This window comes from Periophthalmus magnuspinnatus, chromosome 22, assembly GCF_009829125.3.
Source record: "Periophthalmus magnuspinnatus isolate fPerMag1 chromosome 22, fPerMag1.2.pri, whole genome shotgun sequence".
Taxonomy (NCBI): Eukaryota; Metazoa; Chordata; class Actinopteri; order Gobiiformes; family Gobiidae; genus Periophthalmus; species Periophthalmus magnuspinnatus.
Genome location: NC_047147.1, coordinates 28,588,411 through 28,605,145, shown reverse-complemented (window position 1 = coordinate 28,605,145; position 16,735 = coordinate 28,588,411). Strand labels below are relative to the sequence as shown.

At 40.9% G+C, this 16,735-nt stretch overlaps 1 protein-coding gene across 3 annotated transcripts; it reads left to right on the top strand.

The window, feature by feature from the left end:
• Window positions 1-146: 146 nt before the first annotated feature.
• Window positions 147-14,230, top strand: LOC117390192 (mitogen-activated protein kinase kinase kinase 7-like). Of its 3 annotated transcripts, XR_008649206.1 has the most exons (15): window positions 147-594; window positions 1,367-1,477; window positions 1,557-1,622; window positions 1,829-1,874; window positions 2,840-2,978; window positions 4,117-4,241; window positions 4,707-4,835; window positions 5,872-6,002; window positions 6,531-6,615; window positions 7,402-7,532; window positions 7,999-8,131; window positions 9,394-9,449; window positions 9,529-9,644; window positions 11,084-13,143; window positions 13,435-14,230. XR_008649206.1 is itself a non-coding variant. In XM_033987857.2 (14 exons), exons 1-14 carry the CDS (start codon window positions 406-408, stop codon window positions 11,247-11,249), a joined length of 1,623 nt encoding a protein of 540 aa, XP_033843748.1. In that variant the 5' UTR covers window positions 262-405; the 3' UTR covers window positions 11,250-14,230. The 3 variants fall into 3 exon arrangements, 2 of the variants coding, with proteins under 2 accessions (XP_033843748.1, XP_055087325.1); XM_033987857.2 differs by having other exon boundaries at window positions 262-594; window positions 11,084-14,230; XM_055231350.1 differs by having other exon boundaries at window positions 262-594; window positions 4,117-4,245; window positions 4,711-4,835; window positions 11,084-14,230.
• The last annotated feature ends 2,505 nt before the right edge of the window (window positions 14,231-16,735 follow it).

Genomic DNA, 16,735 nt, shown 5'->3' with positions numbered 1-16,735 from the left:
ATATGAAATACACAAGAGTTGAGCCTAAACTGTATCGTGACACTAAACATTTGTCCTGCTCCTCCTCCTCAGAGGCTCGTGCTCCTGCTCCTCCTCCTCAGAGGCTCGTGCTCTTGTTTTAAAGTGGGGAGGTGTCGCCCCCGCGCGGCGGCTCTGATCTGCGCAGCTGCAGAGAAAAGAACTTCCTCTTTGCACGTTTATCAGCTCTGTGCGGGATAATTCAGCTTTAATACTGTTATAAAAACCTTGTTCTCAGTGTCTGTTGTGCTGTAACAGTCCACATTCTGCTCGTGCTGGTCGCGTCGTGACTCTGGAGCCGTGCGTAATCCTCTGGAGTTGTGCGTAATCCACGTCGCCGCTGCGTAAAGACGCAGCGGCCGCTACTTCCTGATTTCACTGCAACAGATGAGAAACGTCTGTTTCTCAGGAAGAAGACACCGTCTCTGCGCATCTCTTTGTCCGGACAAACGCCACAGAAGCCTCGGCTTGGACCTGCCCCTGAGCAGCGGGCGGTGCGCGGGTGGTGCCATGGTGGAGACCGCGGCTGCCTGTCTGTTTGAGGACATTCAGTATGAAGACATCCAAGTGGAGGCGGTAAACTTATGGACACACAGCAGTCAGGACATTTACAGCTCGATTAACCGAACATGAAGCAAACGAGCCGTTTGGTTCAGTCTCTAAAAGTGTTTTTGTTTTGGGGAAACACAGAGACACAGAGACAGACAGAGACACAGAGACAGACAGGGACACAGAGACAGACAGGGACACAGAGACAGACAGGGACACAGAGACAGACAGGGACACAGAGACAGACAGGGACAGAGAGACACAGAGACACAGAGACAGTCCTGCCCTACGCGCTGTTTCCACTCGACCCCCATTTCTAGGAAAACTGGGACACAGATTATTATGGTCCTGTAATAAATCACAGTCTGTCTGCGCTACTTTTAGTCCGCTGTTAATCTTAATGCGCAATGTGCGGACCTTTGGTGATTTTTGGCCTTTGTTCCACAGAATCTCCAGTGACTGGACCCAGAGCCTGTCTCAGTCTTAGTTGTGTCAGAATGTGCCTCAGCTCTAACGCCTCATGTCACATTACAGTCTTAATCTTGTCTTTATTTGGAGGAAACTGGATCTTTTATTAAAGGTTGTTCTGTTGCTCATGTTTTCCAGTGATCTGCTTCTGCCTGTTTATAATTAGTGACTATTCCAACAATGATCTAAGTAATGAACACCTTCCAGAGCAGCTCTGACTGAGATAGCAACAGCTCCACTTGATCACTGCTCACTGGAGTTCACATGAGAAACATCTGTTGTTTCTTTACTGTATTTTCCAGAATAAATCCCTTTTATTTGTGGCCTGCAGGTCGTGGGCAGAGGGACTTTTGGGGTGGTTTTTAAAGCTGTGTGGAAAGGCAAAGACGTAGCCATTAAAACAATCGAGAGTGAAAATGAGAAGAACGCCTTCCTGGTCGAGGTACGTTTTACATGAAGTTTATTAGTGTAAATACCTTCAATGATTTAAACTTCTGTTAAATATCTGCAATACTTTTCAGCTTCGGCAGCTTTCCAGAGTGAATCACCCCAACATCGTAAAACTCTACGGCTCCTGTAACAACCCAGTGAGTCCAGCACATGTGGCATTTTATTGTATTTCATTAGTTCATTTATTTTTCTGATTTAGTGATTTTATTTCCTGTTTGATTTTAAAACTGGCTGCGTTTATGTTGAGTTTTTATAAAACACATGATGCTCTGATATTAGACCAGTCGAGTCTTAACTGTTTTTAAAGTTTGGATTGTAATTGTTTTGTGTTTCTTTTCTTCAGGTGTGTCTGGTGATGGAATATGCAGAATGTGGCTCATTACACAACCGTAAGTGATTAAACTGTTTAAATACTGTTTTATTATTATTGCATTTATCTGATAACACACGTAAACGTTGACTCTCATAATTACTTGGTTGTTCTTTATACACACCACACACTTGGAGGTGATAAACTCCTTCCTCTGTAGAGACTGGATTATCTGTAAAATAAGACCAAAACGTACAAAAACACTGTATATGTTTGAGTTTAAGTTTATGTTTGTTTATTACATTTGTACCAGTGAACAGACGGTTCCACCACAGAGTTTCTGCTGCATTGGCCCAGAGCGATGGAATAAAAACTCTTAAACTCTGTCTGAGATACGAGCTCTTCACCGAGTACAGTTTACATTTAGGTCCAGTCAGTCTGGCCTCAGCTCAGAGGTCAGAGGTCAGACCTTTACATGAGCGTCTGAGCACAGGACGATCAAACAAACACGTGAATAAAACTGAAAACTCCTGTGAGACTGAAGGGTTTGACAAAGACGAGTGAGACTTTGACTCTTCTCACAGTGCGTCTTGACTCAAATGTCTGCCACACTGGTCAGTGAGACTTTTATAATGTCCAGTGAAGTCATGTTAATACAAAGAGTTTAGAAACACGAGCAGCCGGTGGTTTATAAACTCTGGTCATGTGTCGGGATGATTCTGATCATTTTCTCAAAACTTATTGACAAACCAGTTTTAATGCACTTCCCAAAGACACGAACTCACATTTAGAGCATTATCTCCATTATTATACATGAATAACCTGGTCTCTGCCCTTTTGTCGTACAGGTTTTTACACATTTTAGCACAAAGTTAATACATCTCTTTGTCCCTGTGTTTGAGACACTGGACGTGTGTGTACTGTGTTGTGTGATGTGTGTGTTGTGTGATGTGTGTTTTGTGTGACAGACTTTTGTTCTTTCACACATCTGTACACTTCTGCTCTGAGCTTCTGTAGATCTGATTTTCCTCTTTGTCTCCTCAGTCTTGCACAGCGCCGACCCTCAGCCTCACTACACCGCGGCCCACGCCATGAGCTGGTGTCTGCAGTGCGCACAGGGCGTGGCCTATCTGCACGCCATGAAACCAAAAGCTCTGATCCACCGAGACCTCAAACCGCTCAAGTAAGACTCATGTAACTGACACACAAGAGAAAGAAACAGTTCACCACAGTCGACACGTTCAACAAACACAACAAACACAAACACAACAAACACAACAAACACAACAAACACAAACACAACAAACACAACAAACACAACAAACACAACGAACACGTACAGAGGTTTTTTTATATTTGTTTATTTATGAGGGGACCCAACATTTAAAATACAAAACAGAAAAACAGACAAAACAAACACAAGTCCATATAAAACATTAAAAACAGGAGCAGGTGTGTGGATAAAAGTTCATTATTACTTTATTAAATTGCGATTGTGTCAAGTCTCCAGTTTATATTTTCCTTGGAGTTTGTTCAGTTTTTGTGAATTAAATGAGCTAAAAGCCTCATACCGTCTGTTTAGCTGCGGCTCGTCCTCAGTCATGTGATCTGGTGTTAAATGTTTGGTATCGAGGATTTATTTAGTTCAGTTTATTTTTGTAAATCACAGCCGTGTCGTCTCTTTGGGCTGAACATGAGAAACGATTTAACAACAAGAAAATTAGAAAATCAACAATAAAACAGAAACAAACAAATGAATCAACAGAAAACAAACAAATGGAGAAGTGTCTCAGAGCAGAGCGCCCCCTGTGCTCAGACCCTCCTCAGCAAGAAAAAAAAAAAACAAAAAACAAAAGACAAACAGTGAAGGATTCTGCCTGATGATTTATGGTACATTTAATTAGAAAATATTCACTAATTGTTTGTGTGATCAGTTGTACTATGTGTTGAACATTTTACACACTGGTACATCGTCTTTTGTATCGCACTTTTTATATGTGAATTGTTTTTAATGTTTGTGACAAAGGACGACAGATGGACATTAGTATTTTGCTAAATCTGGTGCAGCCATGTTTTTAATGCATCTGCACACTGTCCTTCAAATAAATAAATAAATAAATAAATAAATAAGTAGCAGATGTAGTTTTCATGATTTAACGACACCAGATAAACTCACCCTCCACATTTTCTTATTTCCAGAAAATAAAATATAACTTTATAAAAACATTACCAGTCAATCAGCCTCCACGATATAAAACGAGCTGGTTTATAATAATCATCTGTTTTACTCTGGTGGCCTCACATCGTTCTCTCTGTTTCAGTCTCCTGCTCGTGTCTCGTGGGACGGTCCTGAAGATCTGTGATTTTGGCACAGCCTGTGACATTCAAACGTACATGACCAACAACAAAGGCAGCGCCGCGTGGATGGCGCCGGAGGTTTTTGAAGGCGAGTTTGAACCAAAACGAATCAAAATAAGAAACGTGTTTGAGATGGAGGAGAAAAGTGCGACGTTAAATTAAAGATCATTATTATTGTTGTAGTTGTGATCGTTTATTTTACTCTAGATCAGACGTTAATAGTAGTATTTTCTTTACAATATTCTTTATCTCTACCTTTTAAATATGCAAATTAGATGATCTAGTGTTTAGTCTATTCTTGTGTTTCAACTTCTCGTTCAGGCGACATTTTGAAGCCTTTAAAAACACCACTCAAAACAAATCGTTGCAGGAGTGAAGATGTTTGTCTGCGCATCCAGGCCGCGGCCTGGATGCGCAGACAAACCTCTTCACTCCTGCAGCCTTTCGTCCAGTTTAAAGAAAGATATTTTAACTTTTAACTCGATCGTTTGCCCATTTAAAACCGTAGAATCGCTGCTTTTCTAACCTCATGACGCCGTTTTTCCTCCTTTAGGCAGTAACTACAGTGAAAAGTGTGACGTGTTCTCCTGGGGAATTATCCTGTGGGAGGTTCTGTCCAGAAAGAAACCGTTTGACGAGATCGGAGGCTCTGCGTTCTGCATCATGTGGGCTGTTCACAGAGGTCAGTGCTGCGTGTACAGAGGGTCAGTGTTTTAGTACTGATCAAACTTCACTGCAGCGTTTTCTCTTCAATCTTTGCACGTTCATTTTATCAGTTTAATGATGTTATGTAGAAGAGTGAATATAAACATACAATTGACATAGTTATAGTTTAAAAAGGCCAATATTATGTCGGTTTATAACGGAAAAATACATCACTAATTTAGAGGAAATGTACTTTCTATAAACTCAAACCACTTCCTCTGAAAATACTAGAGGAAGTGGCTTTGAGCTTAAACCACGACACTTCTCATGATCTTAAACAAACAGCTGGAGTCAAAGTTTATGAACTCAACCAGAAAAGTTCCATAGTGCACATTTTAAGATAAAGTTGTCCCTCACTGTATCGCGGTTCATCTTTCGTGGTCTCGCTGTTTCGCAGATTTTTTTAGTACAATTTTGCATGTTTTTTTTTTATGAACGTGCATTGTGTCGTGCGTCCTGATTGGCTGTTGGACTGTAGACCATTGTGTCGTGCGTCCTGATTGGCTGTTGGACTGTAGACCATTGTGTCGTGCGTCCTGATTGGCTGTTGGACTGTAGACCATTGTGTCGTGCGTCCTGATTGGCTGTTGGACTGTAGACCATTGTCCATCAGTCTCCTCCGTGCCGTGTCTTCTGTCCAGTACAGAATGTGTTCAGACAAATTTACATAAACGTTGGATCTCAGTGTGACTCTGAAGTGCTGTACGTTTGCAATTTGTTTTCTCCCCGACAAAACCCACAATGTCGATGAAACGTTCTGCACCGACAAAGACGCCTACGAAGGTTTGAACTTTGAGAGAGTTTAAACGAGAGAGAAATGTGAGAAAATGTTAACGCCTGTGTGAGAAAAGTGTATAAAGTGTGTGGTGAGGGGTTTGACAGACAAAAACAGAGAGAATAATGAAAAAAATAAAGATGATACTTCGTGGATTTGGTCTATCGTGGGTTATTTTTAGAACGTGACCCCTGAGATAAATGAAGGACCTCTGTACTCAAATGTAAAATGTGTCCAGGGACCCGGCCGCCTCTCATCAAAGACCTGCCCGAGCCCATCGAGTCCCTGATGACGCGCTGCTGGGACAAAGAGCCGAGTCTGAGGCCGTCCATGGAGGAGGTCCGCGGCACCATGAGCGGCCTCATGAAGGTACTGCCCCGGAACCAACAGGACGGAGACGTAAAACCGTAACGATGATACGTGTTTGATGCACAAAAACGAGATGAAATGGACGATTAGGTGAAATTTGAGACGTGGAGATATGGTTTTATATTAACAGACGTCTCGTTTAAGTTTAAATCCATCGTTGTAGGAGTGAAGAGGTTTGTCTGCGCATCCAAGCCGCGGCTTGGATGCGCAGACAAACCTCTTCACTCCTGCAACAATTTATCCAGTTGACAGATTTAAACTTAAACCTATAAAACATCATTCAGTACAAGTCATATAATTCAACAAAAACATCACATCTGGCATAAATAAACTGTAATTAAACTGAGAACGTAAACATTTTGTGGTGTAATAGTGTCATAAAAGCCCATAATGACTCTCAGTATGATGTAAAATCTACTCTAAACTGGCATCGTTCATCATCCGTCGGCGGAATAACCTCATTTGTCTGATTTATATTGATATACCAATACATTATTTGACCTGTAATTACTGTATTGTGCTTCGCAGTATTTCCCCGGCTCTGAAGAACCTCTTAAACTCTCACATTATTCGTCTGGAAACAGAAGTGGCTCTTCATCAGCCACGAGCACAGGTAATCACAGCGATAATGATTACTCCAGAGGTCTGTGTGTGCAAACCTCATGTTTTACATTTGAGAGCCGCATCTTGACCTGGTTTGGTCCGTGTTTGAGCCCAGTGCTGATGTAGAGTTTAAGAATGCTTCAAGTCCTGGTTTAATCCTGGTTTGGTCCTGTTTAAATCCTGATTTAATCCTGGTTTGGTCCTGTTCTAGTCCTGATTTAATCCTGGTTTGGTCCTGATTTAGTCCTGATTTAATCCTGGTTTGGTCCTGATTTAATCCTGGTTTGGTCCTGTTCTAGTCCTGGTTTAATCCTGGTTTGGTCCTGTTTTAGTCCTGATTTAATCCTGGTTTGGTCCTCTTTTAGTCCTGATTTAATCCTGGTTTGGTCCTCTTTTAGTCCTGATTTAATCCTGGTTTGGTCCTGTTTAAATCCTGGTTTGGTCCTGTTCTAGTCCTGGTTTAATCCTGGTTTGGTCCTGATTTAATCCTGGTTTGGTCCTGTTCTAGTCCTGGTTTGGTCCTGGTTTAATCCTGGTTTGGTCCTGATTTAATCCTGGTTTGGTCCTGATTTAATCCTGGTTTGGTCCTGTTCTAGTCCTGATTTAATCCTGATTTAGTCCTGGTTTATTCCAGATTTTGAGTTGTTCACATTTAAACACAGAAATAAACTGATCCAGTAAAGAAATGACTTGTTACATCGTCTAAACGGCACATTGTGTTTAAACTCTGGCACAGTCTGTGTAAAATACAGATTGTTGCATTTTACTCACTGATATTCGTGTTTTTGTTTTTCAGGATCTTACGCCGACTGCACCATCAGCAGCAACAGAAGCGACGACACCGGAGACTACAGGACGTCCGGAGGCAGAGAGGAGACGCTCAAAAGCTTTGACAACAAATTCCCACTGCAGTTCTGGCCCGCGAAGGTAAAAGACACAAAAAATACTCCAGGAAAGATGAAAACGGACTGAGGTGAAAAATGACCAGAAGAAACCACTGATTTTATATTAAACCCACATATTTACAGGTATATTATTGTTTTTTTCTGCAACTGTGCAACATTTAACATTTACAACTGAGAAACCCTGTCCACAAAAATCTGTCCACAAAGTGATGAGTTTAACATCCAATAGTTTTACCAATTTAATGAGGAGAAGAGGAGAAGAGGAGAAGAGGAGAGAGGGAGAGAGGGAGAGAGGGAGAGAGGGAGAGTAGAAAAGAGGCAGAGATTATTACATATATATTTACAGATAATTGTAATTATAGGTACATTTTATGCATTTATTCTGTTTACTTGGACGTTTTTATAAAATGTCTCTATATTTAACACTTTCCTGCACTGACCTTCCGTCTCGATGCTTTTCTCTTTCGCTCAAATCCTTTTTTCTTCAGGCCACGACCATTCGCACCAGTTTATCTCGAGTGTCGAGTGTGGACAGCCAGCGCTCACAAAGCCCCACCCACTGCACCAGCCCTGCAGCCACCTCCAGCCAATCAGAGCTCAGGATGTCCATCAGCCCTCCAGGTAGGACGGGACCCCAGGAGGCCCATAAACATGTAAATGACACGTTTAATGGGCCACGGACGAGTGGATTTAACTGGATATGGGACCAGTTTAGTCCCACGACGCTGCAGAGACGCAGAGGCGGATTTTGGATCCTACGCCACATTTTAAATCCTACGTCACATTTTAGATCCTACGTCACATTTTAGAGCCTACGCCACATTTTAGAGCCTACGCCACATTTTAGATCCTACGTCACATTTTAGAGCCTACGCCACATTTTAGATCCTACGTTACATTTTAGATCCTTAGGGATCCAAAATATTCAAACTGAAGGTCCGTGAGGTTTAAACGAAAGAATAACAAAGGTTAAATTTATGTAAAGAGCTAATTTTACAAATGAAACAAACAGAGTCACATCCACAGAAGTGACACAACCAAAGAAACGCACAAAAATGACACACTGGACACACACAGCGGCTCTGCACAGGTGAGCTGAGCCGTCTGAGGCAGAGGGAGGAGCTACAGGCGAGACGCAGGATTGGCCGGTGAGGAAACGGTCGTCCAATCACAGACGAGCGCTCGCACAGACTCACGGGGAAAAGGACAGATTCAGTCACACACTCGACACAACAGGGAAATAAGAACAAAAGAAAAGAACGTAAGGCTGAAGAGCGGAACAATCGTATTTGTTTGAAGATGTACAAAATAAAAATGTCTTTATCATCTGGGCTGTAAGAAAAACTATTAAGTTACATTTTAGTCTTTTCACTAAAATAAATACAGAAAAATACAACAACATTTGGAGGCTCATGTTTCTTATGGACGGCACCGAACATCAGCATCAAGATACTTTAAAAATCAAGATTCTTTATGTCAATACAGCCCAGATACAGCTTTTTTATATTATTATGATTTTCTTGTAACTATTCACAATATACGGCTGTTAAATAAGAATCTCTGTCCATGTGCTGATGGTATAAAACATTACCAGCTTCACGTGCAGTTTGTTTAAATAAACCACATAAATACACCATTTCACTCCTTTATATGTTATATTATAGTTAGATTTATTCCTGTTGAGCTCTATAACAGATATTTTTTATTCCTTAAAACAATAACCTACTAAAAAATACACAATTTGTTAAACTAATCTTTAAAATCCTGCACGTTAGCCCTGCCTGCACTTTCACTTTACACCACTAGAGGGCAGAGCTGTGCAGTCAAACATGGCTTGTGTAACTATTAATATGTTTATTATTTTATATTTTCTGTGTGTTCAGCTACAAATGGTCTGGACACGGCCATGGCCAACCTCAGACTCGACATCCAGCTGCAGGTACAGGTCATAATCCCGTCATTTTAATAATCGTTTAAATACAGTTTTATTAACGTTTTGACCTTAACTCCTCCCACAGCCTTTGACCCCGTGTCCAAACTCCAAAGAGTCGATGGCGATCTTTGAGCAGCACCAGAGGATGGTCCAGGAGTATCTGAAAATCCAGGCTGAGATCGCACACTTTGTCCGGAAAAAGTAAGATTTGTGTTACTCATGGGGACGTTTATTTACTGGAGACTAATTCAAAGTTTAACCTCAGTCAAACGCAGAAGGTAAAGTTCCCACGGGACCAATAATGTGAACTTTGACCTTAATATTACCATTGTGTCACTGGGCAAAACACTCACCTTTACACATGTTTGTTATAGTTTGTTTAGTTTTTTTTTTTACTGCGGACGACGATTCTGTGATAAACAAATCCACACTGTTCAAAAAGCTTCATCTTCATCTTCATCTTCAGTGTTTTATAAAGTCTCTGGGGGGAAACTGTCTGTGGATCCAACAAAACCATGAACGAGGACAAAAGAATGAAGTGAAATAAGTGTTTTTGGGACAATACTGCAGCCGCCGCCGCTACGACACTATGACATTTACATTAGAGCTTTTCTTTACCGCTGTTTCTCAAACTTATTCATTTTATCCTCTCTTCTCTCGTCTTTTCTGCAACTTTTTTGTTTAGAACTGTAGTGGAAATGATGGAGACCTGGTTTAGCCTTGATTTGACCTGGAATAGTCCAGACGCTCTGGAGTCGCACCAGCCAAAAGGCATTTTCCAAAATCCGAGACCAAGAACAGACATTTTATCTTTAAAGTCAAGTTCTAATAATAATAATAAAATAGAGAATAACAGGCTGAATATCAGTAAAATATACAGATCACTGTGTCCTGTGAGTGAACAAACCGCTGAACCCAAAACTTTATTTTACTTCTCAGTTGTTTCTTGTCTCTGTCGGGTCAGACGTCACATTAGTGTAAAAGACTGAACCGGAAAACAGGAAGTAGTTTTCACGAACTTAAACTAAACATTTACAATATTGTTCCAAATGAAAAATGACCGTCTTTATGGTTTTATAAATGAAGGGGAAATTAAAAAAAAAAAAAAAGGGGGGGGAAATTCAATATGAAATTTAAAAAAAAGCAGCCAGGTAAATGTTCTTACAGGTATTACAAACACACCAGCGCCATCTAGTGGTCAAACAAGTGAACTGTAACTTGTATAATCAACTGTTACGTAACACAAATGTAAACACGACAGAACTGAACACGTGTCTGGTTTGTTAACGTAAGATATTAACAGTTAATCAGATAAATAAAGAAGAAAAAACAACAAGTTTACTCTGGATCTCACTCCAGATCAATAAATCCACTGAATTCTTCATCCACGGTGTCCATTCTGAACAAATCCACCAACTCCAGAGGAAGATGAAGCGTCACTTCCTCTTCTGCGAGGCTCATACTGATATAAGTCTACAGCGCCCCCGTGTGGTCGTCTGTGACAATAATGAAGATGTGATGAGTCGTGTCTGAGTCAGAAAACACGATGTTCAGTTTAGATGTGGTGGTGCTAAATGTTTCCTTTGGTGGTGAAACGTTTTAGAGACACTGATCTTATATTTTTGTTTTGTCTGTGTCAGGCAGGAGTTGACTCTGGAGCTGGAGCAGGAGCAGAGGGAGCAGCAGACCTCCTCACACCTGATCCAGGAGCACAGCAAACTGAAGGAGGACCACAGCAGCCTGACGTCCTACCACCAGGGCCTGAAGACCAAGCTCCGGATGATCCAGAGCCAACAGGACAGTTAGAGCTCGTCTGTACATACGACCCGGCGACGACAAATACAACAATGTCAGAGCCAGATCCTTTTTAAGGAACAAACGTGAGCTGCTCCTGCTCACACGTCTCCTCCTGTCACTCAAGTTTAGTTCTATATATTAATAGTGCTTTTTAATAACTTCAGCTGAACAAACTGCTTCACATGAGCAAAAAAAAATACAGTACATTCAGAATTAACACCAAATGTTTAGAAAAAGTGCATCAAAATACCAAGAAATCCCGTTTCGCTTGTGTTAAATGTGTTTTTTTGGAGTTAAAGACTGAAAGAACCTCACAGGAGAGAGACGCTCAGCTCCAAAAACAGTTTATCGTCACAGATGAGCTCATGATTCGATTTTTATCTCGGTGTCGCCGCGCCCCGACTCGACGGTGACTCTACAGACTGAGCGATGAGTGAAACGGCGACGAACTGACAGATACTGACAAAGAATAATGTAGAAAAGAGCTTTTTACAGGAAACAGTTTTATTTTTGTGTCAAATATTATTGAAAGAATGACGGAATGAGTTAGTTTTACTTTGCCAAATATCACACACACACACACGCACCCCCACCCCCCCACACACACACACACACAGGTAATAACGCCATGAGACAGATTTTTGTATTGATTCTACAAATGTTGAACCTGATCATTTCTATTATTCCACTCTAGACCCAAGAACCTGCCGTTTTACATCACAAATCTGCAGTTTAATCATGTTCTGTCTGTTAAATGTGACTGGACCTGTAGAAACAATGTGACTTTAAACACACAGTTCAGTTCATCTTTATTCCATTTTTAAAACAAAAGAGGACAGAGACAAAACAAACAGTAACATTTATGTTTTAAAAAGACGACCCTGTCCTCACACCAGTGTCTCCCCCTGTGGGACTGATGGAAAACTGCACTGACCCTTATGTTTGTGACTTTATTATTTTATTTTCTGACGTATTCCGCTGCAAATAAAACTGTACTTTAAAGTTCTTAGTGCAGTGAAGTGTTCAGTTGTGTAGTGACAAACGTCTCGGTCGCTTTAGTCCATCGCAGAGTCCTCAAAACCTCCTGTAAAGTGTCGTTATAATATATATATATATATTATATCGTTTAGTCGTTATAATCCACCTGCAGCTTTTGAAGACTGGCTTTTTATAATGAGTCCAGAAGGGGGCAGTGTAGAGTGTGGACCATGTGATTTAAACGACTTTATGTCATTAGAACAAGAATGAAACTCAAACATAAGAGCAACAACATCATCTAAAAACATGATCCTCATCTGACACGGCCACAATATTTAATTTAGTTGTGACCCTGAACACAGCGTGAGACAGAAAAGAGGACGTCTCGTGTGTTTGTCTCGTGTGTTTGTCCCGTTTGGTCCCACAGAGCAGGACACACTGAGTCAGATGCTCCTCCATGAGCTGAACATGTGGAGCTGCTGCTGTCGACCAGCGGAGCTCAGACTAAACAACCACAGCGTCACACACGGGCAGGAACGAGACGATGTGACTTTAGTTACACAAAATCAAACTGGAAAAGTCAAAGATGTTTGTCAATGAACTTCAGTGTGATTCAGATTTAAAGACGTAAAAGTACAACAGGCTTCAACGGACTTTTTATTTTTGAGTTAATTTGTTTTAAATACAGAAACCATCATGAGATCTGTAACACACACGACACACTGGTCACACAGAGGACACACACGACACACTGGTCAGACAGAGGACACACACGACACACTGGTCACACAGAGGACACACACGACACACTGGTCACACAGAGGACACACACGCGACACATTGACAAGTGTGTCCTCTGTGTGTGTCCTCTGTCCAGAGACGCACACACGACACACTGGTCAGAGAGGACTCAGACGACACACTGGTCAGAGGCACACAACACAGTGTTCAGAGACATACGACACACTGGACAAAGACTTACATGACACACTGGTCAGACAGAGGACACACACGACACACTGGTCACACAAGACACACGACACAGAGGACACACACGACACAATGGTCAGAGAGGACACACAGAGGACACAGACGACACACTGGTCAGAGGCACACATGACACACTGGTCAGACAGAGGACACACACGCAACACATTGACAAGTGTGTCCTCTGTCCAGAGACACACACAGACGACACTGGTCAGAGAGGACACAGAGGACACACTGGTCAGACGAGTACCTTCTAAACCTTCTCCTGGTCCAGTTCAGAATCACATGGACTAATTCTACACATGACATTGTAAACGTCGAGTCCCGTCGTTTAAATGTCGTTACTTTTAACGATGTGTCTTGTTTTACATAATCTCTGTTGCTGTGAGACTCGAGGCGGCGCAGGGTCAGAGAAACACTTCATTATCATCATTTCCACAGTCCAGATGAGTCACTGCTTACCAACAAATCACATCATCATCACAACAAACACATGAGTCATTCAGATTTCAGCTCTTTCAATGAAAAACACTACAACATGTCGCCCGTGTACTTCCCACGTACTTCCCATGTACTTCCCATGTACTTCCCACGTACTTCCCATGTACTTCCCATGTACTTCCCATGTACTTCCCATGTACTTCCCATGTACTTCCTGCGTACTCGGGTTTTCAAAATAATAATAATTGAGCCTTAAATGTTTCTTCAAGCTCATTGTTTGTAAATGTAATGGGACCAAAGCTTCATGTGTAAATAGACTTTTATTTTGAAATGTTTTGGTCATTTTTATTTTAAAGTTTGTCTTTGCGTGACATGAACTGACATTATATCTGTTTTTAAAGTGTTTTAAAGGGAACGGTCTATGCACATGAACATATTACAAAGTGTACTGTGAATGCAAAGGCTTCCAAACTAATAACTGCAGAGAAAATGTGTAACTTTTTTTGTGTTTTTAGATTTTACAGAATGTATTTTGCACTGGTTGTATTTGGCCTCATATTAAAATCTCATGTATTCAATAATTCTGTGTTGTTGTGTTTTTTCCTTTTCACATTCATCAGTTTAATTCACTGAACCCACTGACTGAGGAAGGGCATCTGGCTTAAACAGTGGACAACAAAAGTGCAGTATCGATGCAACAGTTTTCAAAGTTCGTGCACATTTTTGTTGGTAAATGACAAATAAATAAAGGTATAAACATTGAAACTGAAATCAAATTATTTTTTTAATTATTGTGGTTGAACATGAACAATATTTATTTGATTTGAATTAGGACAGTGCACATTAAAATATCAATATGTCAGTTTAAGTCGCACCAGAGAAAAAAAAAAAAAATAATGAAGAAAAAACCCCATCTATAAGTCACATTTTTTTGGGAAATTTATTTTACAAAATCCAAGACCAAGAACAGACATTTTATCTTTAAGGTCAAGTTCTAATAATAATAATAAAATGTGGACCAACAGGCTGAATATCAGTACATCACGCTAACGTAACACATTTATATTTATTCAGCTCCATGAAGCACAGACAGAACTGAACACGTGTCTGGTTTGTTAACGTAAGATATTAACAGTTAATCAGATAAATAAAGCAGAAAAAACAACAAGTTTACTCTGGATCTCACTCCAAATCAATAAATCCACTGAATTCTTCATCCTCGGTGTCGCTTCTGAACAAATCCACCAACTCCAGAGGAAGATGAAGCGTTCAGTGTTTGTCTTTGTCTTTTAAATGAGTGTAATGTTGATATTTTAAATGTTGAGTGGTTCAGGAGGAGTAGATACTGGTCCAAGTCTAGAGCCCCTCGCACGACTGTCACTGTGACAAGAACCAACATGTGACTTTATAGATTTGAATCATTTCACATAAAAGTCACATCTGAGGAGAAGTCGCACCAACGACAAACTGTGAAAAAAGTGACACTTATCGTCCTGAGAACATGGCACCGACTGATGCAAACCTCATGTTATATTTTAGACCTGGTTTGGTCCTTGTTTGACCCCAGTCCTGATGTAGACTTTAAGACCTTCTCAAGTCCTGATTTAATCCTGGTTTGATCCTGTTCTAGTCCTTGTTTAATCCTGATCTAGTCCAGGTTCATTTCCGAGTTCAGTCTCAGTTTTTTCCAGATTTTGAAGTAAAAAAACAAACTGTGTCTAAAACAGTGCAAACATTCACAAAACAGGCACACAACACAACACAATTTAGAAAAAGCGAGTTTGTTTTGATTCTAAATGATGTTGTTGTCTCTGTTGGAGCAGAGAAAGGCCTTTGTGACCCAGAGCCAAACCTCCGCCGTGGCTGAGCTCGCGGTGATGTCACTCTCATTCTTCACATTCTTCTGGACACAGACGGTTAAAGGCCAAGTCCACACAATCGCACAACAGCAAATATGATCAAACTACAGCTCACAATATGAACATGACGTGAAGGTTTGAATGAACAGAGCCGCGCGACGCAACATGGAGCAAATGGACGCTAACTCTGTGTCTTTATTTAGCTTTTTTTTGGTTTGTTTGGCGAGTTTGACGTCACAACATTCTGTCCACGGGTTTTAGAACGAAGAGTTAGCGCTAGTGCTACGACGTGGGACAGTCACGTTTTTTTTCTGTCAAATGGACAAATCGTTGTAGCAGTGAAAACGTTTAGCTGCTCGTTTAGCTTGGACGAGCAGCTAAACGTCTTCACTCCTACAAGACACTTCTTCAGTTGTGGTCAGATTCCTGCTGGACACTGCCTTATATCTGTCTGAAGGGGGCGCTAACGACACTGAAAATGTGAACAGCTTTTGACTCCAGTTTCAGCCTTAACGACCCTATTCGACCTTTAATGGCCTTCCTTTTGTTCTCTTTTATCCTGTTTGTTCTGGGTCTGAGGAAGGATTATCTTATTATCTTTCTTAATAAAAGTCTCTTCTTTAACTCTCCTCTTAAACCATTTCTTTTCTCTCAGATCTGACCCTCTCTCTGGTCAAAGCAGTGGTCAGTGTGTTTGAGATGCAGATGAACAGCAGACTGTGTCCTGAGCTGTTCTCTCTGTTTATTCTCTTATGCAGATGAACAGCAGACTGTGTCCTGAGCTGTTCTCTCTGTTTATTCTCTTATGTAGATGAACAGCAGACTGTGTCCTGAGCTGTTCTCTCTGTTTAGTTTCTTTAAATGTGAAAAGTCCTCAAAATGTTGCATGAAACAGGAAGCTGAAACATGAGAGTATTTTAATATGAAGGATCAGGTTCAACATTTGTGACTTTTTTCTGTTTTGTCCTCGTGAGTTCATCTAAGAAATGAGAGAAAAGTAAAGAGTTTAAGTAAATGTTCTTCTTTTAAACTACATGTGTTGAGCCGTCGTGTTTGTGTCTGATCTTTTATGTGAGTTTCAGTGGAGCTTCAGAAAAAAACAGCCATTGCTTAAACACCATTTTCTCTGACCTTGGTCTTTGTGTACGTTTATATCCTGGTGCATTTCTGTGTAGTAACCTTGACTGTGACTTCTATTCACAGAAATATTCTTTTTAAACAGCGAAC